Source organism: Emys orbicularis, chromosome 2, assembly GCF_028017835.1.
Source record: "Emys orbicularis isolate rEmyOrb1 chromosome 2, rEmyOrb1.hap1, whole genome shotgun sequence".
NCBI lineage: Eukaryota > Metazoa > Chordata > Testudines > Emydidae > Emys > Emys orbicularis.
This window is the reverse complement of record NC_088684.1, coordinates 288,387,743-288,411,416: the sequence shown is the minus strand read 5'-3', so window position 1 is coordinate 288,411,416 and position 23,674 is coordinate 288,387,743. Positions and strand designations below refer to the sequence as shown.

The window sequence follows — 23,674 nt, the reverse complement described above, 5'->3', positions numbered from 1 at the left end:
ATTGAATTCACACCAAAGTGAATACAGTCCAAGGAAAAGTTTCCTACTGCCACTGTTAAAGAGGATTTTTTTTTTCAAAATAAAAACACTGAATCATTTTTCATCCATCTTTTGTTTGGAAAATTTTGTTGCAAATGACAGTCCTTTCAAAAACTGTATGGAATAATTTCCTCAGAAACACTCTTTGTATGCACGCTATTATTATAGCAACAGTTGCTGCCATATCACATACTTTCCATTAACTTAATTTCCCTTTTTCACTGTGTAAAAGGAGATGAATGAAAGCAGAACACACACACACACACACACACCACACTCAGAACTTTTCCAGTCTGAAAACTTTTTGGCACCTATTTCCCTTACAAGCCTTTCTAGAGCATAAAAGTAGGAACTACCATGCTGTTTTTCTCCATAAAAGCATTAAGGGATTCATTCAACTAAATCTGGCGGCATGCACCGAGTCACAACTAATAGACACTCTACAGTGGGAAATGAATCACCCATATTACTAGTAAGTCAAAGTAAAAGAATTAATGTTCATGGGCTCCAGGGCCGGCGCAACCCATTAGGTGACCTAGGTGGTCGCCTACGGCGCTAACATTTGGGGGGCGGTGACCGCGGCGGCCGGATCTTCAGCCGCCCCGGTCGTCATCGGTATTTCGGGGGCGGGACTTCCGCCGCCTAGGGTGGCAAAAAAGCTGGCAGTGCTCCTGATGGGCTCAGTCCTGAGATCTAAGTAGGTGGGTTGAGAGCAAATATGCATAGCAACATACTAAAAGATTCTGAGCTACAGTGGAAAATAGCAGTACCTTTTACTACAGTGTATTTTAAAATACAATTAGTAGTAGTATTTATTACGCATTAGGAGTGATAATCATGGAGCAGAACCCCGGTGTGCTGGGTGCTCTATAGAAACAGATCAAACCACAGACCCTGCCCCCAATAAGATTACAATCAAAGGATAAGACAAGAGACCCCAGATGGCTACAGAAGGACAGGGGAGCACAAGGAAACAATGAAACATGTTGGTCAGCATGATGGGCAATGGTCTCAGCACACCAGCGGACTAACCATTGTCAAGTAAATTACAGTACATTCTAACAGATCTTACTAATATTGGTTTCCATCATTCTTTTCAATTCATTTTTTTTTGTGTGGGCTACTTGCTAAGATTTTCATACTTACTGGTCAGGTGGAGGGTCCCAATAAAATTGATGTTTGCACATAGAATGTGTTTCAACAGAATACTGAAGTCACTCAACCACGCTTACAACAGTAACATGCTTTTTTATTTTTATTTCTGAGATTGCAAACTATTCCACCTGGCTTCCTAGCAAGAATGTTCTTCCTTTCAAGGTCAACCCCTTTGGGTCTAGTCTTACACATACAGTAACTCTGAAAGCGGAGATCGCAATACACATAGGGTTTGGATATAAAGGAAAGTTACAAAAAGTGCCATTTGGTATAAGTCATTGTTCTTATCTACATGAGCATTGTTTACACTTAAAAGAGTGTGTGTGTGTCACCAAAAAAAGCCACTCACCCCCATTTACATTATACTGCACTTCACCATGGCCCAGGTCGAAGATTTGATCATGAATTGAGCCTCAAAGGTGACAGGATATATTACAGAGATTACAGACTAGGATTGTCGGAGATGATGACTGCGAAATGCTGCCAATGGCAGTGTGAAACAGAAGGACAGGGTTTACCAGTCATGTTCTTTCCCCCTTTAGAAGGAGCCTATCATGCAGCCTTGCATCAGCATTTAAATCTGTCTCTCTCTATATATAGTTTTTATGGGATCCACAACCATAGTAGCTGTGCTCCTCACAAACATTAATAAATGTATCCTCTTTAAAGTACTCTAAAGGTATGGAAGTATTATTATCCCTATTTTTAAAGATGGGAAACTAAAACACAGAAGAGTTAAGTGACTTGCCCAAGGCCACACAAAGTGTGTGTGGCAGAACTAGAAACTGAACCCAGATCTCCATCCATGGTCTTAACTACAAGACCATCCTTCCTTCTGAGCTCTGATAACGTGCCCAAACACCTTAGTATCTGACTGCCTTTTGAAACAGAAAGGACTGGAAACACGTTAAAACTCCCTCTTCTCCCAAAAAATCCTCAACCTGAAAGCAATTGCAAATGAAAAAAATACATAGACCCACCACTGAAAGAACTGAAAGAAAGTCTAAATGGATGATCTCAGAGAACTTCCAAGGGGTATATCACTGCGGAAAGCACCAAAAGCAGAGATCCACGTAGGATGGTTTCCTGCACAGAAGGGTATTTTTGCAGGTGGAGATTATTTGTGAGCTCCCTTCTTAAATTACTTGAAACTTCGTCAGAACTTTTACTGTTATTTCCACTTCAACAGATGGCTACCATTCCAGGAACATTTATTGTGCATATAAAATCATACAATTAAAGCACTTTGCAAGGAGGAAGTCATCCGTCATGTCAGAAAAATGGGGCAGGAAGAAAATATGTTTTATTATAAATATACCATACTGTACTTTCTCCAAATATTTGAACATTCCTCTTTCAACTCCATGCATAGAAAATGTTGTTTACACAGGACAACCAAACTCAGAGAAAGTTCTTCCCTCTGCACAATAATGCATGTGTCCTCTACGGTTTCCTATTTATATTAACCTACGCTGGAGGTCAAACAAACAAATGTGCTTATAAAATAAGCAATGGTCACCAGCTATTTCAGAGTAACTAACTGTGTTGGAAAACCATGGTTTCCTTGTCAATTTAATACAGCTCTTGCATGGTACTTACATCTTGCCTCTGAAATAACGTAGAGATTCAGAAGAATTCCTACAGGTTCTGAAACAATCCTAGAGTTGTATACTGTTCTGTTGCTGTACACACAGTACAATAGAAGTATACAGCCTTTATTCCATTCTTGTGATACTGGAGCCTGGAGCCCATAGGACTAGCTTGCCTTTACTATATTCACTGCCTTGTCTTCATTATATTTAGCTGTTTTCATTATATTCAGCTGTAATACAAGAAACCTACAGTATCCTGTAAGACATTAGATGAAGCATAAGTTAGCATAAGTGTGGTTAAATAGGCCATAACCCGTGGCATAGATCAACTATTACCTTTAGATTTTAGGAACTAGGGAGAGCTTGCTCAATAGTAGGAGGTGAAATGTTCCAGTAAGTGCCACCACAAGGAACATAGAAGTAATAACCCAACATCTGCTTAAGCAAGGGGTGATGGGTATGATCATGAGCTGACAGGGATCAGCAACCTTTGGCAGGCGGCCCATCAGAGAAAGCCGCTGGTGGGCCGGGACGGTTTGTTTACCTGCAGCGTCCGCAGGTTCGGCCGATCGCAGCTCCCTCTGGCCGTGGTTTGCCGCTCCAGGCCAATGGAGGCTTTCCCTGATGGGCCGCGTGCCAAAGGTTGCAGATCCCTGTGGTAGTACGTGTATCAATATACTAACCTATAGAAGAATGACTAACCTCAGCATTAGTAGGATGAGAAAATACAAATAAGGAAAAGGGGAAAACCTGTTACTGAATATGCATTAGATATAGTGGTGTCGGTGCAACATATCATACAAGTCGCATCCCAGCATGATGGGGTAGGAGAGAAAGAGAGAGAGAGAGAGAGAGAGAGAGAGAGAGAGGTGGCCCTTGGAAGGGACCAGAATGATGGCCACTCATGATGAGGAGGAAGGTGATGATGATGAGGAAGATAATGGCTAACATTTCAGGTTGTCCTGCAAGGCATGGTGTGAGTATATGGATGTGCAGAGGTACATTCTATAGTCTCTCTATCTACCTTATTGAGTTAGAGTGTTTGTGACTTTGCTAAAAGTATTAATACAATATTTGAAAATATAGAAGAGTTCCTATAGTGTGAGTGTTGCAACTGTGCACAGTGGGGTTCCCAACTACATAGTAATTTTATAAAACTGGGTCTGATCTTGGGACAAGAACCTGTCACCCCTCAAAGGGATAACTGGGAATTCTTAAGTAATCAATATAATTATATAATCAATATTATATTACTACATTGGGCTACAAGATGTTCCAGAGGACTGGGAAAAAACTAAAGTATTCTGTGCCAATATTTTTAAAAGGTAAATGGGATGACCCATGTACATATAGGCTGGCTAGAGTGACATCGATTCTGGGCAAAATCATGGAAAGACTTATACAGGATGCAATCAGTAAAGAGTTAAAGGGTGGCAGCGTAATTAATGCCAGTCAATATGGTTTTATGGAAAACAAGTCTGGTCAGATAAACTCAATATAGTTTTTTTATGAAATTGCAAGTTTTGTTGACAACGGTAACTCTATTAACATAATATACTTCTGTAAGTCATCTGACTGAGTATAGCATGAAATTCTGATTCAAAATTTTAGCACTATACAAAATCAACATAGCACATGTTAAATTGATTAAAACTGGCTAACTGATAGATCTCAAAAAGTAATTGTAAATGGGGAGTCATCATCAAATGGGGCATTTTTAGTGGTATCCCACAGGGATCTGTTCTTGGTCCAATGTAACACAATATCGTTATCAATGATCTAGAAGAAAATTAAATAACTGTTGGCAAAGTTTGCAGATGACACAAAAATTGGAGAAGTGGTAAATAATGATGACAGGTCAGTTCAATTGAGCAATATGGATTGCACGGTATGCTGGGCTCGCTTGAATAACATGTTTTAATGCAGATAACTACAATTTGTAACACTAGTACAATAAATAACTACAATTATCACTGGATATGGACAAGGAGCTAACATGAAGAAGGTGCAGTTCAGTTATAGATTCTACTCTTAATTAAGAATTCCAAATTAAAACTTCCCTACTGGAAGTACCTCACATCCCAACACCATATATAGTAAGTAGCCTGAGCTGAAATGTTCACACTGCTACTTTTAGCAAGCTGATTGAGCCCTGCTAGCACAAGCCTGTCAACCTAGGCTGGGAAGCTTGCTTTCAGCTGCAGTGCAGACATACCCTAAGACACTCAAATGATGGCGGTAGCAACCAATAGAAGAGCTACGAGAGAGAGATTGATTTACATTAAATAAAGGCACATTCAAGACACTGTCCATTGTACATGTGGCAATGACAACCCTAAATAATGCAGGACCCACATAAAATTGGGTTCTCAACATTTAACAGTCACATGAGTCCTCTCAGTGTGGGTGGTTTAAGAGCTCTCTCTTTTGCTTGTCTAATAAAAAGTAGCCACTTCTTCAGTTTTTGACCTTCATTTGTTTTTAAGGATGTGGAAAGTGTCTGGCCTGACATTTCCTGTGAGAAAGCTTAGGACTTTCAACAATCCCAGACAATCTAACTTAACAGTTTCTAGCCAAATGAATTCTCTTCCTGAAAAGTAATGTCAAACCTGAAATAGGAACATGAAGAGAGCTTACAGTGAACACCGGAGAAGCTCTCTTATCTCCATTTGTTATGATCAAAACCAAACAAAGATGATAGCTGATTGGTGAGAACAGGTACTGTAGAGATAGCCTTTACCTCCTGTTAAAGTAATCAGAAGGGGTATAAAGCTTTGGGAGAACACACTCTTTGAGCTATTTCTTGCGCTAATTCGCTTTCCTAATGTGTTATACCAGATGTTCCCAAGCAGACATACTGAAAAGGAAATGTGTAAAGCCCTAAGTGCATAAATTAATGTGTACCGCCTTGGGGGAAGGGATAGCTCAGTGGTTTGAGCATTGGCCTGCTAAACCCAGGCTTGTGAGTTCAATCTTTGAGGGGGCCACTTGGGGATCTGGGGCAAAATCAGTACTTGGTCCTGCTAGTGAAGGCAGGGGGCTGGACTCGATGACCTTTCAAGGTCCCTTCCAGTTCTAGGAGATGGGATATCTCCATTAATTTCTTTTCTTTCCTGCTTTACATACAGTATGCTCTAGAGATACTACATATGTTTCCAGTGCTCTGATTAAGCAAGTTGTCTTGTTGACTGACTGCATTTTAGGCCATGCGGCTGTCCTCTTCCAGTTTGATGTGCTTTCCAAAAATAAAATATAATGAAGAAGCAATTCACCATTTCCAGTAATTGCACACAGCCTCTTCCTATGAAGTTTTGGGAAAATATTGAAAGGGCAGATGGCAGCATGCACAGATGTTGTGTTGACACATCTGGTGCCACGAATCCACTGGCACCAAGCAAAAGGCCACAATAGATTACTAATCTTTCTTTTAGCTTTTCTTACCCACCCAGACTTTCCGTTATGAAAGGTGCTATGCAATTTGAGATAGCCGAAGGTTTTCTTCCCGCATTTATTTACCCTTTTTAAATCCATAACTCCTAAATTGACCTGATCTTGTTTGACAGCAGTTCACTGTGCTGCCAGTTAAGAGAGTCAAGCGGAGACCTATTCCCAGGCTCACGGCTGAGTGTACTGTAGAGGTGATGTGTTTAGTCTCTGTGGGGAGGTGCTGACTGCCCTATTCTTACAGTGCTTCCTGTCTGCAGAATCACACAGCAGCATTGACGTCAGCTGAGGATCAAGCCACACGCCTACTCTCATGGCAAAGGGTACAGCATGGGGCGACACAGACAAGCTGGGTTGGGAATTCAGAGAGGATGGAAAGGAATTACAGGTAATTACGTTAATTGCAATGCTTTAATGTTGAACATCGAACCCAGACTAAACTGACCTTTTCTACAAACGCTACCATTGTAAAGCTCATCCTCTCCTGCCTATTATGGGAACAATTAAACACATTTTTGAAACATCAAACAAATCTACCACACGCTGGTGTGGACCTAGGGCCTGATCCAACGCTCAGTGAAGCCAATTGGATTTCCGTGGGATCTGGATTAGACCCCACTACACGGTCATCCAAATCAGGCCACACCCTCTCAGAGCATAGTTTGAGCTCCATCAGTCATTGCTCAGCAGCTTGTAGGATAACGGCACTAATGCTTGCCTAATTAGCAGGTTTAGTTATTTTAGATAAAACAGTCTGAGCTGATAAATTAAGTTACATATTTAACAAGAGAGCATCACAGCCCACTGGGTAAACAGCGCATTTAAAAATATTTATTATACTTAGAAAAACTACTTATCCACACAGTTGCCGGACAGAAAGGATTGGAGCCATTCATAACTCTTGGGTAATCGATATGCATTATATAACCTTCCTGGAAATTTTTTTATTGTTTTTAACAAGGACATTAAATTAAATTTTTAAAAGGTACCATTAAATCCGGAACATTGATCAATGAAATTTAGGAAATCAAAAGTTAAAGATGAAACCTTATCCTTTACTGAAGCCAGTATGATTTCCCACCCCCCACCCTTAAAGACAACATATGTTAAAGAAGGAGCAGCCATTTTAACTCTGAGGGCCTGATTCACCTGGCTTTTATACCAGTTGTACTCTGATGCATCTCTGCTGATTTCCATGATGCTACCAGCATTAAATGGAGTTAACAAAGTGATGAATCAAGCTCTGAATCTACTAGGATTTTTCAATATCACAAATCTTTGTAAAATCATGACTTTCTCCATCCCGGAATATTTTTTGTCTCTTCCTTGCTGTTACTAATTACATATAATTTCAAGAAACATCCTCATGCGGCAACCCAAGTTCTAATGCCCCCCCTTCACAAAAGGCTCCTCTTGAAGCACAAATTGGAAAATATATGGGCAGAAAGTTGGGTGGAAAAGTTATTTTAAATAGATAATAAACAGTTGAATCTAGCTGCAGGTCTTTGTGACCTTTAACTTGTTTTATAAATATTGTTAGTAGATGTCAGCATAACGATAACATCATGGATTCAAAACTAAAATGGGAAAACTCCACAAGAGTTCAGTAATGTTAGGAATAAAGCAGAGTCCAACACCTTCCTCCTTGCCCTGCTCACCCTTACGCTGCCTCAGAAGTAATTAATCATGTCTTCATAACATCACATCAGCACTGATTTTTCCATCCTTTGGGCCAAATCCTGTAGTCCTCCACCTGACAAAATTCTCATTGAAGTCAATGGGAGTTTTGCCTGGTGAAGGGTGACAGGGTCTGGCTCTATGCTGAAAATGGATGTTTTCATTTCATGCAGATGTTTATTTTATTCTATCTGGAGGAACTTCTTTGGCTCAGATTCTCCACTTTACTATTCTGATAAAAGTTTATGAAGATTAAAAACCAAGTTACAATGCTGATAAGCACTTTTCCTTTGCAGTCAGCTATTACATTTTTCCCAGGCTGCTGAAAAGTCATTTCAGTGTGATATGCCAAGTATTGTCTGAAAGCCATCCACATCTGTTACTCCAAGTGGAATAGCTCTGTTCTGGATTTGAAAATTCTCTCTCCTACTTAACAAAAATGAGCTGTGAAAAATAAGAAGACATTTATTTATCTGAAAAACCAAGAAGGATTTTCTTTTTGATATTACTGTCATTCAGATTAGGGAGAGTATTACGAAGATTTTGGGTAACTGGATTGATTCTGATTTCACCGACACCAGTGTAAATTAGGAGTAACCTTCCTGAAGATAACGGAGTTACACCGTTGTAAACCTGAGAGAAGAGTGGATCAGGCCCAGAGTATACCATATGAACACATTTTAGAACAAGAATTTCTTATTTCATTGAAGTTCTGAAATAAAGTGCTTTGTGTATTAGCTATTATTTTCCTTTTAGACAAGGAGAGAATGCAGTTAAAATTCAAGTGCAATATTGACTGTATCCAGATGTACACTTCCACTGAAATCACTATTTACGATGTTAGATCAACACAATTATTTTGACACCAGCTTTAAACTGGGAGGAATCCCGAGAAATGGAAGGAGTCCCTCTTTTCCCAAGAGCCAAAAGGCTTGGCCATTTCCAGCAAAGTTGAAAATGAATGGAAGGAAGTTAGCAACGTCAAGATTCTTAATGAGTTAGTCTAGTGGAATGTACAGTACACCTTCACTGGAATGCTCTCCATTGGAGCCCAGCCCTTAATTGCCCACTCAAACCAAGGATACAACTGTTCCAGCTCCAACATAACAGACTTCCTCCAGGTTCATTTCTCATTTAGCGCAAGGGACAAACTCTGTGTGTGTGTGTGTGCGTGCGCGCGCGCGTGCGGTCAGTTAGTCCTTCAGAAATGAATATCCATCTTCTGTGCTTATATTTTAATGTATGCCAGCACAGATGGCTTGTGGGTGGGAAGCATGCAATGGTTTACCAGGAGAAAAAAAAATCCTGAGCTCTAAGGCAGTTCTAAAACTAATTAAGCATAGAGAATTGACAAGCGTAGGCTTGAGTCCTCCAATAGGCAATTAAGCTGTTTTACTCCAGTTTTAAAACTCAGTCGTTTAAAGCAAGAACACTGATTATTTAAAGGGCCAACTCACTGTTTTTGTTAATATATATATATTTTTTGCTGGTTTCAGATAACTGGAGAAATACTAAGAAATAACATTTGTGTTTTAAAATTGGTCATCTTGATTTTTCTACTGAGTTTCTTAGGGGGCAAGAGGTATATTTGTTTGCTTCTAGTGGTCTTCTATCTAGAGCTGGTCAACAATTTTTGGACAATTTTTTTTTAAAGCTGATTTGTTGCTATTGAAACTGTTAGCGAAACGGGGTCAGAGTCAACAAATCTCCTGACTCAAAAAAATGTTGAGAAAAAATGTTTCAGATTTGTCAAAATATTTAATTGCAACATTTTCAAAATGAAAAATTCCAGTTTCCCAATCCAAAGTTTCAAAATGTAAGCTAATTTGACTAAAAAAGGATAACAAAAAAACCCATCAAAATTGAACCAAACATTTCAGAATTATAGAAATGAAATGTTTTCATTGACCTGAAATGAAAAAAAAAAATGCTTTTCCAGTTCATGAATAATTTAGAGATTTTGACATTTTGTCTAGATTACAGATGGGAAAATATTTCAAACTCTTGAATATATTTGTGGGACAGCAAAGCCCTTTCCTACCCAGCTCTACTTCTATTCCCCAAAATGTATCTTCAGGTTGTTGGGTTTTTTCTATCCTTTTTACTGAAATGTATAAATAGGGAAAATCCTCTCATAGCCAAGACTTTTTCATCATCTCTAAGTAAGAACTGTCAGTAGCATAATACAAATGTCCACCTTCATTGACCTCAGTTAAGGTAAGAGTGAGAAAGTGAGTGATGATTCACAAGACAAAACAAAGTGATTCAGACTCACAGCTGACAGTCACATGTAGAAATGCTGTATTGCAAAGCATAGAGAAAGTGCCTGTACTCACCAAGGCATAGGAATGCAGTACTACTGCACCACAACAGATTCATCTAAGCCAGTATCCTACATCTAGCACTGGCTCATAAAGAGCGGTTCAGAAGAAGACACTCAGGAAAGATTACATCACTGTCCAAAACTGAAACTAATAACACATGAGCTTGCAATGCAATGTAGTGGCAAGAGACACCAATGTGATTTTTCATCGCATACTAAGAAGTATAACATCAACAGAAAGATTTTTACTCTCCATGTGGCACTGGTGAGACATGCCTAGGACATTGTACCATTATGGGAGCCCTAAGTACTAGAAGGAAATTAAAGAAGAGCAGCAAAAGACAAAAATTCAGAGGTTGGAGGGACAGAATTATGAGCAAATATTAAAATCATTATATATAAACTTTAGTCAAATGATGACTAATGGAATAAGATAACTGTCTACAGGTACTTAAAAGGGGTAAACGAAAAGCAGGGAGAGGAATATAAAAGCAGCTATAACTACAAATAATGGGATAGAATTAAGCAAAAGAAAATTTAGGCTGAATATAAGGGGGAAAATCCTAAAACTAAGATCTATTAGACTTTGGAATAGATTCCCAAGGGAAGTGGTGAGAGTTCTGTCACTTGAGCCATTTAAAGACTGAACTGGAGAAAACCCTGGAAAATGTGCTGTAGCAAATATATATATAGTACTGAATAATATACTGTAGAACAAAGTGACCTAAAAAGGTCTTTTCCATCTCTAATTTCAATGATTCTATGAAATATGACTAATGTTCCAATGAAGGCATTAGTATCTATGGCAATTCACTACATTTGGCCTGTTTGTGTTTGGATGCAAGCACAGCTTGGAAAGAATTCATGACAGAATAATGAGTCTTTGCCGTGATATTTTTGGAACAATTAAAAAGTTCCCATCTGGGGAATTTTGGTTAAAAGGCTATGCATTGCCATATAGGAAAAGAAATTCTGGCAGTGGACTCATTTGGCACTTACTCCACAGCTAGTGGAGATGGAGCACATCACAGAGATGCTAAGGTTTTGGTTGGAAGAAGATGGCTGACGCCAAGCCACATGCTCATAAAACAGCCCCTACTCTTCAAATTACCTAGCTACATTGGCAGAGTCTTGAAAGGAAATCACTAGCTCACATTCCATTTCTAGCCAAGACTGCAGGCACTAAAGAGGACAGTATAGAAGGAGTAATTAGAGGTACAGAAGAGGTAGGGATGACTAGTGTTCACAGTGAAAGTATGAGTAAAAACTCAGTTAAGTGCCTCACTCCTGATCCTGTATTATAAATCCCTTCCTTTGGACAATGGGATCTTCTGAGATATTATAGGAACACAGGAGCAGAAGGGACCTACTGAGTCACCGACTTCAGTCCTCTGTTATCACAGGCAACCCATATCCTTTTGTTTAGTTATGGAAGAAGGAAACTATTCTAGTGTAAAACAATTCTGTCTCTTTTTGTGGTGCTGTCTTCCCTTCCCTTTTTAGCTTCTACAGTACAGGCAAGATATTCTTGAACTGAGCCTGATCTCTTTGTTTGGTCTCCTGGTTCTCCATGTAATTCCATAGGTATTATCATGCTTCCTTTGCTGTTGAGATTTTAGCCTCTATTCTGTTTTCCTGGGGAATTAATTTTTTTCAGCTCCATATGCCATGGCAGGCAGAACACAGATGTCAAAACTCCCATAATAGGATACCTTTTGATGGGCCAGATCTTCTCACCCAGCTATGGGTAGACAGAGGTCCTGAAAACATCAGAACTGTTGCAGTTACACAGAGGGCCTACCCTCAGAGATGCCATAAAGTTCCATGGATTCCATCTGCATTAATATAGAAAGAAATTTAGGGGTATATGCAAGGCTCCTGGATCAGCAAATACAAGGATCCACCTGCCAATTCATATCCCTCACTCTTGCAATGAGAAGATTGGGGACACATCAGACTAGAAGGCTACTACCATCCTAAGGCTGCATTGGCAGCAGCAGGATGGCTCTGTAAGTGGGCAAAAGGTGCCATGAAATGCCCTCAATTCTATATGAGGTATAGACAAGCGATAGAATTAATTTGATCCATGTTAAGTATCAGAGGGGTAGCCGTGTTAGTCTGAATCTGTAAAAAGCAACAGAGGGTCCTGTGGCACCTTTAAGACTAACAGAAGTATTGGGAGCATAAGCTTTCGTGGTTAGACATTCATCTTACCTATTTAATTTTTCCCATCCACAGTGATCATATATTCTGTTCTATGATTGATCTTGATTCCTTATTCTGTGTGCTCAGTTCACTGATAATAGCATTCTTACCCTTAGGGGTTTCAGCATCAATGACAATATATCAGAGGTGCTGGACATTTTTTGTTATCTTTTTGCACTGTATTCCCATTCAAGACTCTGCTCAGGTAGGAGCTTAGAAGTTTTGGCGAGGTCTTTGATAGTTTATATCCTCATATTTGAATATGCTCTTTCAGACTACACCTCTACCCTGATATAATGCTGTTCTCGGGAGCCAAAAAGTCTTACTGCGTTATAAGTTATATCGAACTTGCTTTGATCCGCTGGAGTGCGCAGCCCCGCCCCGCCCCGGAGCGCTGCTTTACCGCATTATTTCTGAATTCATGTTATATCGGGTCGCGTTATATTGGGGTAGAGGTGTATTTGTTGAACTTATAGTGTGGTTATGGTTAGAAAAGTCACTGTCACACTTAACATATTTGATCCTTGTGCATCTCTTTGTGCTATACAGTTATTTAAAAAAAAAAATTATTCCTGCTAGAGCCAAAACAGTTAAAGAAGACTGAGCTGCACTGCACATCACTAACAATGTTTTCAAGTACCATAAATTCAAATGAAAGGATAATGAGGATAGAAATGAGGGGGAGAGATAGCTCAGTGGTTTAAGCATTGGCCTGCTAAACCCAGAGTTGTGAGTTCAATCCTTGAGGGGGCCACTTAGGGATCTGGGGCAAAATTGGTACTTGGTCATGCTAGTGAAGGCAGGGGGCTGGACTCAATGACCTTTCAAGGTCCCTTCCAGTTCTAGGAGATGGGATATCTCCATTAATAATAAAAAAAAGGGATAGCTGAAGAATGATGAGCATTACTGGTGATGAACATAGAAAGGGTAAGAAAAAAAACAGCTTGATTTTGAGATTTTACATTGACTGGCGTTGAAAGTTTAAAAAATCATTTTTGACTTGTTAAATTGAGCAACGTTGATATGAAGTCATGTCAAGGTGTCATATTTACAGCCTTTTTTCACAGTGTAAAAGAGTATATACTGTGTGTGTGTGTGCATAGATATATCTCTATATATTACAAGGACTATAAAATATACATATTACTTAGATATAGACCCTCACAAGGACTATAAAATATACCTATTACTTAGATATAGACCCTTACATTCTAAAGAAATGAATAACACTTCACAATGTGTGTGCATGTGTATATATATATGTAAGGGTTTATATCTAAGTAATTGGTATATTTTATAGTCCTTGTGATAAATATGACGATGTGATGTGAACTTACGAAAAAAGGCTCGAGAATACTGAGAACTCCATACTTTTTAAGGAGCATACTTCTTAAAAGATCAAGTCTTATGTGATCAAATAAAACCCCATGAATAAGCCCTACAAATTGACACACTGTTAATTGTTGTTTAGCTGAATGATACCAGAAAACTAAACATTCTGCACATGATTATTTTTCCTATTATTATATATACAGTTTTTTGGGGGGGAAAGAAACATACACTGCCCAACTGGACTTAAAAGACTCAAAACTATCTCAAAACTAATATTACAAGTATGACCTATAACTACTCAAGAACATAAATTTGAAGTTCATGTTGAAACTCTATCCTTATTGCAAATTATTGTGTCTAGGCCTTATGGGAACCAAAACAGTGATTCTCATAAACATAAGAACATAAGAACAGTCATAGCCTGTCTTCCGATAGTGGCCAATGCCAGACTCCATCCTGTGTCACCCATTCCCAGCTTCTGGCAAATAGAGGCTAGGGACATATATCCTATATGGTTTAATACATAGCTAGAAGAGGATGAGTTAGGGAATTAGATTTGTTGTCAATTATTTATAACTCAGGATTTATGCAGATTTGCTGCCACCTACCTATGATTTCTCCTCTTTTGTAGGGTTATATTAAAAAGTGAGGGACAGAATTTCAAAGTAAAGGCATGCATTTTGTGCATGAAATTACCACGAGTGAATGCACAAATTGTATAAAGCACTTGAAAGCATGTAACACTATTTTGGAACAAATTTGCAGTGGCGTGGAAGAGACCATATGACCCTGACAAGATCTAACTCTTGAAGAACACAGAGAAAATAACACCTTTGTTCTTCTCATTTGCACTCCTTAATTTTGTGTAGAAGCACTAAGACACCACAGTGATAGGCACTATGTAAGTTAGATATTTTTTCCATCTCTAACTTCTGTGACTAAAGGGATGTTTTAAAAGTTATTACATGGCAGTAGACACAATATAGCTACAAAGGGATGCATGGTAAGTCAGAAGTGTATTGAAAAATAGAGAGGTCTCCATTAAGAAGTCAACATTTTACCACAATTACCAGTGGTAGTGTAGTAAATGTAGTTAAATGTTGACTTATTAATGGTGGATGTTTGGAATCTTTGTCAGACCTAGAAAATGGAGAATATCTGTTAAGGTAAATAAATCAGATATTAATCCAGAGATCCCTAATGGTGTCCTTTAAATAAACCGATAAATACCACAAGCTACATCCATAATCTTTGTTTCAAATTGATTTTCATAAATTCAGTCAGCTATTTTATGAAAAACTACTTAATAAGAAACAATAGCAACTAAGTTTGCTTTTTTAAGTATATTTGGAGAATAATTGTGTTACTACAGCTGATCATTTCTGGAAGGATTCCATTCATAGTCAGTTCATCATTCCTCTTATATGTAAATCCAAAATGGCTGAGCATTTCATTTTGGTTGTAAGAGAAATCCAAATGTCTTCTCGGTTTGTCTACCTAGCTAAAATATGCCTATAAAAATAAGATTATAATCCTACAGTTCTTATTCAGGACAAACTCCCAACAAAGCTAATGCAATGTTGGCCTCAGTAGAGACCGTTGAATATAGAGGACTAGTTTTGAGTTTATATTTTTAATACTGTACAAAAAATAAATATATTAGTCTAAACTAGTCAATTGAGCACTAGATTGGGATTTAGGATACCTGGGTTCTATTCCCAGCAGTGGAGGATTTAGCCACTGAGCCAATTGGGCCTGTGCCCAGGGGCCTCGGCCAATTTGGAGGCCTCTGGAAAAATGGGCACCCCATGCCCCAACCCGCTCTGCCCGTTTGGCACTCCTACCAGGGAGCGGGGGAAGTCCCCATGCCCTGACCGGCAGGAGTGCTGGGCAGGTGGGGTAGGGCAAGCCCCCATGCCCCGACCCCGCTCCCCAGCAGGAGCGCCGGGTGGGCAGGGGAAGCCCCTGTGCCCTGACCAAGCTCCCCGGCATGAGTGCTGGGAGGGGAGGCGGGGTGGGGCAAACTCTCCCGCCCTGACCTCATTTCCCCAGCAGGAGCACCAGGTGGGGGCGGGGAGGACTGCAGGTGAAAGGGGTGGGGAGGGGCCATCATTTGCTCTGGCCCAGGGCTCCACAAACCCCAAATCCGCCTCTGATTCCCAGCTCTGCCACAGGCCTGCTTGGTGACCTTGGGAAAGTCACATCACCTCTTTGTGCATCAGTTTCTCCATCTGAAAAGGGAAAATGATATTGATCTCCTTTGTAATTGCTTTGAAATCTCCTGATAAAAAGTGTAAGAGATCAGTATTATCATTATCATTATTAAACTGAAGTTAGTTAACAGATACCCTCCTGTGCCCCCCAATTCTTGCCTTGTCTAAGACTAATCAATGATATAATGACTCACAAAACAGCAAACACAGCACGGTGTTCATCCTTCCCTTTTACTTAAGTGTGGGAGCCCAAGTATTGAGGAATCCATATTTCTCCAGTAGATTTTTATAAACAGTTATTTTTCTCTGCTTTGTCAGCAGCCGTTATTCATTGATATTCAGATAGTCCTTTGATGCAGTGCTGTGGTTTTGCCTTCTTTTTTTGCCGAGTGCATCTATAGACAAAAGGTGCCTGGGGTGGTGAATAACAATCAGAACCTTTGAAAATGGCAAGCCAGAAAAAGGCAAAGAAAACAGGAATGAAAAATAAGACTGGAATGTCTTTACTTTGCTAAGGGAAAAAAGGAAAAGATTACAAAACTCTGCGGGTGAACCAGCTGCAATCAGTCCTAAACTACATTTCAAATATTAATCGAGAAGGGTCAATTCTGTCATCATTAACACTGAAGTGAGAGTTACAGAGAGTGGACTTTGGCTCCAAATAAATAGTGACTGTTACACTTTCTGAGCTAGATCCTGCAAAGCTATTATTATTTGAATTATTCTAGCACCTAGGAGCCCTACTTCGGGACCAGGACCCAGTCATGCTTGGCACTGTACAAAAACAGAACCAAAAAACAATCCCTACCTAAAAGAGTTTACAATTGCAGTGCTAAACTCTCTGCCCAAATCTGGCAAAGCACTTAAGCATATGGTTAATTTTAAGCACAGGAGCAGTCTCCCTGACTTCAAAGAGAATACTCATGTGCTCAAAGTACTTACGCACTTTGTGGTTTGGCCAGAATTCTCAGCACCATGCAAGAGCCTGTGAGCCCTATGTCAGCAAGGTCTTTCACCATACTAATACCAATGCAATGATTAAACAGACTGTTTATGAAACAGCTCCCTCTACTGTTCTTTCTGAAACCCGCTCATTCCATCAGAGGAATCAAAGCTGTTTTAACTCACAGGGACATACATACATTGTGCAGGATTGTGCATGGGGTGTCAGTTCCTTTCAGCACAGCTACTGCTTTTCATCTCTGTCCCACAGGTGCTGATTTAGCATGGTAGATGCCACAAGGCCCAGCAGCAGCTGCGTGGAGGTATTACAACTGCTTTGTTGTTTGAACAAAACCTCCTACTCGGTTTTAGCCAGCCCTTTGCTACAGTGCAGGGCAGTGATACATAATCTGCTATACTCCTATTATTTCATCAATATTGGGAACATACTCACTCATATCACCCTGTATTCCCTAAAGCAATTCTCTCTGTTAGTGTAGAACACTTATTTTTTCTTACTCATGACATAAAGGCTTTTTTTTTTTTTTTTAAACCATCTACTGTAAATCTCTTGGGATGCTGGGACCTTGAAGTCGGTGTTCTGACAGGTTGTTCAGCAATCCACATCACTCAGATGAAATCTGCTAACATGAACAAATAACTGTGTCATGCAGGTGAAGGAAGAGGAAAGGGGAGGAAAGCCAGAGGCCTCTGCAAATGTTTTTTGGCTCCTAAGAAGAGGAAAGTGCCACGCTGGTCTCCATGCAGCTTCAATGAGTCCCTTGCTCACTGCTTCCTCCAGTCCACGGAAAAGAAAGGTGGAGGGACCTAGCATACTACCATGGATGTCAACAGTGTCCTGTGCTCCTTAGGACGCAGAATTTAAGAATAGAAACCCAATAAACCAAAAGAAAGAATTTAAGTTTGCAGTTTGGAATAGCGATCAGGTCATCCTCAGTGTTTTGTTTTTAAATCAATCTACTCTTATAATAACCAGTAGTATTACATTCAGTCTAAGATTTTCAAACCAGGTGCCTAATGCTACTCTTCTATACCCACAATAAGACACCTACCCAAGTCTCCTAATTTTAAGAGGTGTTGACCACACTCAATTTCTATTGACTGAAATACCACTTATTTATGCAACTAATTATAGACTGCTATAAGCAATGGGCCAATGAAGCCCATTAGAAATTAGAAATTTTTAGCCAAGTACCAACAACTTCATTCTAACTTCAGGCAAGATAACTCTTAAATACAACCTGTTCTAGCATCACTTGAAAGGGAAGAAAACAACACTGTCTCCAGCATTTTCCTCTTCTGCTGTTCAGATATAGAGCATCCTATGTTCACAAATCAGCCTGCTTAAACCTGATGCACTATTGCCCTGCATTATTTCAAGGTCTAATCAAGATCACAGCCCCATTCAGACAATGTGCATTTATTTCACATTAGTGCCCTGGAACATGGATCAGCATCAGGTTCCCAATGTGCTAGGAGCTGTACAAAGCTCCTATATATAAAATACCTCAGATCCTGCACTGAAGAGTTTATAATCCATGTGAAGATAGCGACATATAAGGGTGGAAGGAGAGGGAAAGCCATCAATATGTTTTTGGGATCATATTCTCATACTTTTCAGATGCAACAGGACTCAGTTCATAAAAACACAAGAACAGCCATACTGAGTCAGAGCAATGGTCCATCTAACCCAGTATTCTGTCTTCTGATGGTGGCCAGTGCCAGATGCTTCAAAGGGAATGAACAGAACAGGGCAATTATCAAGTGACCCGTCCCCTGTTGTCCAGTCCAGCATCGAGCAAACAGAGGCTAATAGCCATTGATCGAGCTGTCCTCCATGAACTTATCTATTTCTTTTTTGAACCCAGTTACTTATGGTCTTCACAACATCCCATGGCAATGAGTTCCACAGGTTGACTGCATGTTATGTGAAGAAATACTTCCTTTTGTTTGTTTTAAATCTGCTGCCTATTAATTTGATTGAGTGAGCCCTGGTTCTTAGGTTATGTGAAGAGATAAATTATACTTCCTTCTTCACCTTCTTCACACAATCTGAAGCTCATCAGTGCTAGTTCTTAATGCATAAGAGGGCTCTTTGTTGAGCACCTCCTTTTGTGCCTCTGAGCTAAATGGAAATCATATCTAGGCTTCCTGCACAAATCAATATTAGTTAACTACACTTCCTGAACTCTTCAGTACAGTAGTTTTACAGATATTCTTGAAAGATACCCAACAATCTTACCTGCGGCCTGATAACCGATTCTCATTGTTTTTGGGAGATCTTTCTCTCTTTTCTCTTCCAGCTTCTGAATGTCTGTGAAGAACACTTAATTTGAGGGTTTTTTCACTGGTGTCTATATCAAAGCTTGCCATTGATTTCCTTTCTTCAACTTTGGTTCTTTCTCTTTCTGATAAGAGTTTGGCAAGTGGATCAGCTGTGTCTTTGGACGTATGTCTTAGCTTCTCACTGACTGAAGTTGTATATGAGTTTGATGAAATCTTTGATGAAAATTCCATATCTACTTTCAGACTACTGGTATTATGTGATGAAAGGTAACTCATGGACTCTGTGGAAGTTCCTTTAATCTCTTGAAAATCACTAGTTGGCACCGCTGAAGAATTTTTCTGATGATCTTCCTCATTGAATTGCATTATGCTATTTATGCCAGAGGATCGTTTCAGAAGCCTCCTTTTTACTGAATCCTAGGATAAGTTGTCAATAAAGAACATACCAGATTAAATGTTCAGCCTTTTTAAACAAACACACAAGAAAGCAGAAGGCCCTACTAGTCTAACTACCGGGATATGCAGTTTATTCTGTTATTAGGGATGGGGGAGAGCCTGTTTGGAAAATAATAGTAAGAACTGACTTGCATCTTCACCCAAAATTTGGACAGTATCAAGCCAGAACTATATAGTAAGTCATTTGGGGTGGGGTTCACCTGGCCCATGAATAGGGCTGCTTGGTGCTACAATGTAAAAATAAATAAATAAATACATACATAAATATTATTATTAATAATAATAAGGATCAACTTTTTTGGTCTCTTAATTGTTGTGCATTTTCAGGCACTCCTTCTTTTCATCCAGGATCAGAAATGAAATAGCTCACGAAACCTTGTTGTTGAGGTTTTACCCAGTTCAGATGAAATCAGGAAGTACAGGGTAGTATCCAGTCCTATTTCCAGACCAAAGTGGTTTAGACAAGTTCAGATACACACACAAACTTTTATGTGCATCTCAGAAATTATTCAAACTGATCATGAGAGATTTTTCCATTGCTAATGATCATGGGTCCAACTTTGCACTCTTTACTCAGGCAAAACTCCCATTGACATAAAAAAAAAACAGAATAGGGAGAAAAACCAGAAACATGAATCTTGGTGTTTTCCAGAATACTCACTGAAAGAGTACAGTACAAAACACATGAGAATGTTAGTTGAAGTTTAATTGCTGGAACCCAGAACTGTTGTTGATTTAGGCTGGGGTTTCTAAAGAAATTCATTGGGATTTGAGTGCCTAACTCCCTTAGGTACCTTTGAAAATTCCAGTCTTAAAGAAATAAAAGGTAATGAGAATGGAAAATAAACAATAACTATACATAGTGTAATCAAAGATCAGAGAGTTGCATAGATTAGTTATTACACAATGTGATGATCACTGATGGTTCTAAATCATCTAAAAGATTTTCTTAAATTACTAACTACAATTTCTTCCTTAAATTACTGCTCTACTACAAACTCTAAATATAGCGATTTAATATACAAAAACAATCTGCATGTTATATTCAGATGTCTTTACTAGCAAATATAATGTAGAAATCTATAACTCTAACCCTCTATTTAATCTCTCTAGAAGTACAGGAAAGCACCTCTTGTGAACTTGCAGTGGGCCCAGCCATCATTCCTCTGACAATGAGACCAGACCTGGACCTTTGCTTCTCTCTCATTGTGGTCTTCATCTCCTCAGAAGTTTCTGTTATTTTCAAATCATCTCTGCTATTTTTTGACTTTTTATCTCCTTCAGAGGATGAACCACTATTGGGTACTACCACAGTCTTGGATTTCTCACTTTTATGTTGATGTCTCTTCGATGGAATGACTTTATCTAGTGGAACATCAATGTCATATCTATCAGGGAAGAAACGTATTTAAAATGAAATTATACACAAATACTACCAATAAAAAATTACAATAATAACGTGGTTGAGTTACTTGTGAATTATCTAGCAATTATATATGACTATGATAGCTCATCACTTAAAATGTCTACATACAGCTCTTCAGTTTTTAATCCTGCACTTTTTCTGGAATGAATTATAAATTAAATAAATCATTATTTTAATCTTATGATATCTTAATATGCTACATATCATTTCCTAATAGAGAAAGCATGTATAAAATCCTAAATAGCTTTTAAACCATTAGCTGTCTTCAATGAGAATTAATTTATTATCATTTCTTATTTGTAATTAGGGCTGTCAATTAATCACAGTTAATTTACGCGATTAATTCAAAAAAATTAATCACAATTAATCACAGTTTTAATCACACTGTTAAACAGTAGAATACCAATTGAAATGTATTAAATATTTTTGGATGTTATTCTACATTTTTAAATATATTGATTTCAATTACAACACAGAATACAAAGTGTACAGTGCTCACTTTGCATTATTATTTTTGATTACAAATATTTGCACTTTTAAAATGATAAACAAAAGAAATAGTATTTTTCAATTCATCTCACATAAGTACTGTAGTGTGATCTCTTTATCATGAAAGTGCAACATACAAATGTAGATTTTTTTTGTTACATAACTGCACTCAAAAACAAAACCATGTAAAACTTTAGAGCCTACAAGTCCACTCAGTCCTACTTTTTGTTCAGACAATCGCTAAGACAAACATGTTTATTTACATTTACAGGAGATAATGCTGCCCATTTCTTATTTACAGTGTCACCTGAAAGTGAGAACAAGCATTCGCCAGCATTGCAAGGTGTTCACGTGCCAGATATGCTAAACATTCGTATGCCCCTTCTTGCTTCAGCCACCATTCCAGAGGACATGCTTCCATGCTGATGATGCTTGTTAAAAAAATAATGCATTAATTATTTATTAATGACTGAACACCTTGTGGGAGAATTATGTGTCTCCTGCTGTTTTCCTACATTCTGCCATATATTTCATGTTATAGCAGTCTCGGATGATGACCCAGCACATGTTGTTCATTTTAAGAATGCTTTCACTGCAGATTTGACAAAACGCAAAGAAGGTACCAATGGGAGATTTCTAAAGATACAGGCAAGTCTCATCTTACGCGGGGGTTCCGTTCCACAGTTAGCGCGTAAAGCGAAAACCCCGTATAGTGAAACACTCATTGAGTTCAATGGCAGGCAGAATCGCCTGCACTACAAATGCAGTTTTTATATTGTTGTTTTTCTTTTTCCCCCCCATTTTTGCCGACCGCGCAAAGCTGAATTCGCGCATGTTAAATGCGCCTAAGATGCGACTTGCCTGTAGCTACAGCACTCAAACCAAGGTTTAAGAATCTGAAGTGCCGTCCAAAATCTGAGAGGAACGAGGTGTGGAGCATGCTTTCCAAAGTCTTAAAAGAGCAACACTCTGACGCGGAAACTACAGCACCTGAACCACCAAAAAAGAAAATCAACCTTCTGCAGTTGGCATCTAACTCAGCTGATGAAAATGAGCATGCGTCGGTCCGCACTGCTTTGGATCGTTATCAAGCAGAACCCATCATCATGATGGACGCATGCAGTGGTGAGCTGGAGCTGGTTCGCACCGGTTCGCAAGAACCGGTTGCTAAATTTAGAAGCCCTTTTAGAACCGGTTGTTCTCAGCGGGAAAACTGGTTCTAAAAAGGCTGCCCCACCCCCAGCCCCAGCTCACCTCTGCTTTCTGGACTCCTCCCCTGAAGGCTCTGCTGCCCACTTCTCCTCCCCCTCCCCTGCTTCCCGCGAATCAGATGTTCGCGCGGGAAGCCTGGGACTGGGGAGGCTCAGAAACGGCTTGGCAAGGTAAGCTGGCGCGGGGGGGGGGGGGGGTGTGAGGAGGGCTCCTCCAGGGAGGGGAGGCGAGGCGAGGCAGGCCCGGCCAAGCGGCTCTGGCCTGGCCCCGGGCCCAGCGGCTCCGACCCAGGCCCAGCCGAGCGCCCCGGCTCCGGACGAGCACGCCAGCTTCGGCCCGGCTGCGGCTTCGGCCCAGGCCCGGCCCCGGGCCCAGCGGGTCCGGCCCGGCCCCGGACCCAGCGGCTCCAGCCCGGCCCCAGGCCCAGTGGCTCCAGCCCGGCCTGGCCCGGACCCGGCTGTGCGGCTCCGGCTCCGGACGAGCGGCTTCGGCCTGGCCCCAGCCAGGCCCAGCGCCCCCGGCCCGGCCTCCAGCGTGATAAGGGGGCAGGGAGGGGGTGTTGAAAGAGGGCAGGGGAGTTCGTGGGGGTGGGTGGATAGGGATCAGGGCGGTCAGAGGGCAGGGAACAGGGGGATTGAATAGGGGCAGGGGTCCCGGGGGAGCAGTCAGGAAGGAGCAGGGGTTGGATGAGGCAGTGGGGGACAGTCAGGGGCAGGGGTTCCAGGGGCAGTCGGGGACAGAGAGAAGGGGTGGTTGGATGGGGCAGGGGTCCCAGGGGGGCATCAGAAATGAGAGGAGGGGTTGGATGGGGCGGTAGTGGGCAGTCAGGGGACAGGGAAGGGGGGTGGATGGGGCAGGGGTC

General features: G+C 40.3%; 1 protein-coding gene across 1 annotated transcript in view; it reads right to left on the bottom strand.

Annotated features, from left to right (window-relative positions):
• Positions 1-23,674, bottom strand: part of MINDY4 (MINDY lysine 48 deubiquitinase 4) — a 91,065-nt gene that overhangs the window by 55,772 nt on the left and 11,619 nt on the right. Inside the window, exons 4-5 of the mRNA XM_065399836.1 lie at positions 20,815-21,073; positions 19,186-19,646 (exon numbers count right to left, since the gene is read on the bottom strand). Coding sequence (XP_065255908.1) covers positions 19,186-19,646; positions 20,815-21,073 — 720 coding nt within the window. The remainder of the gene's footprint in view (positions 1-19,185; positions 19,647-20,814; positions 21,074-23,674) is intronic.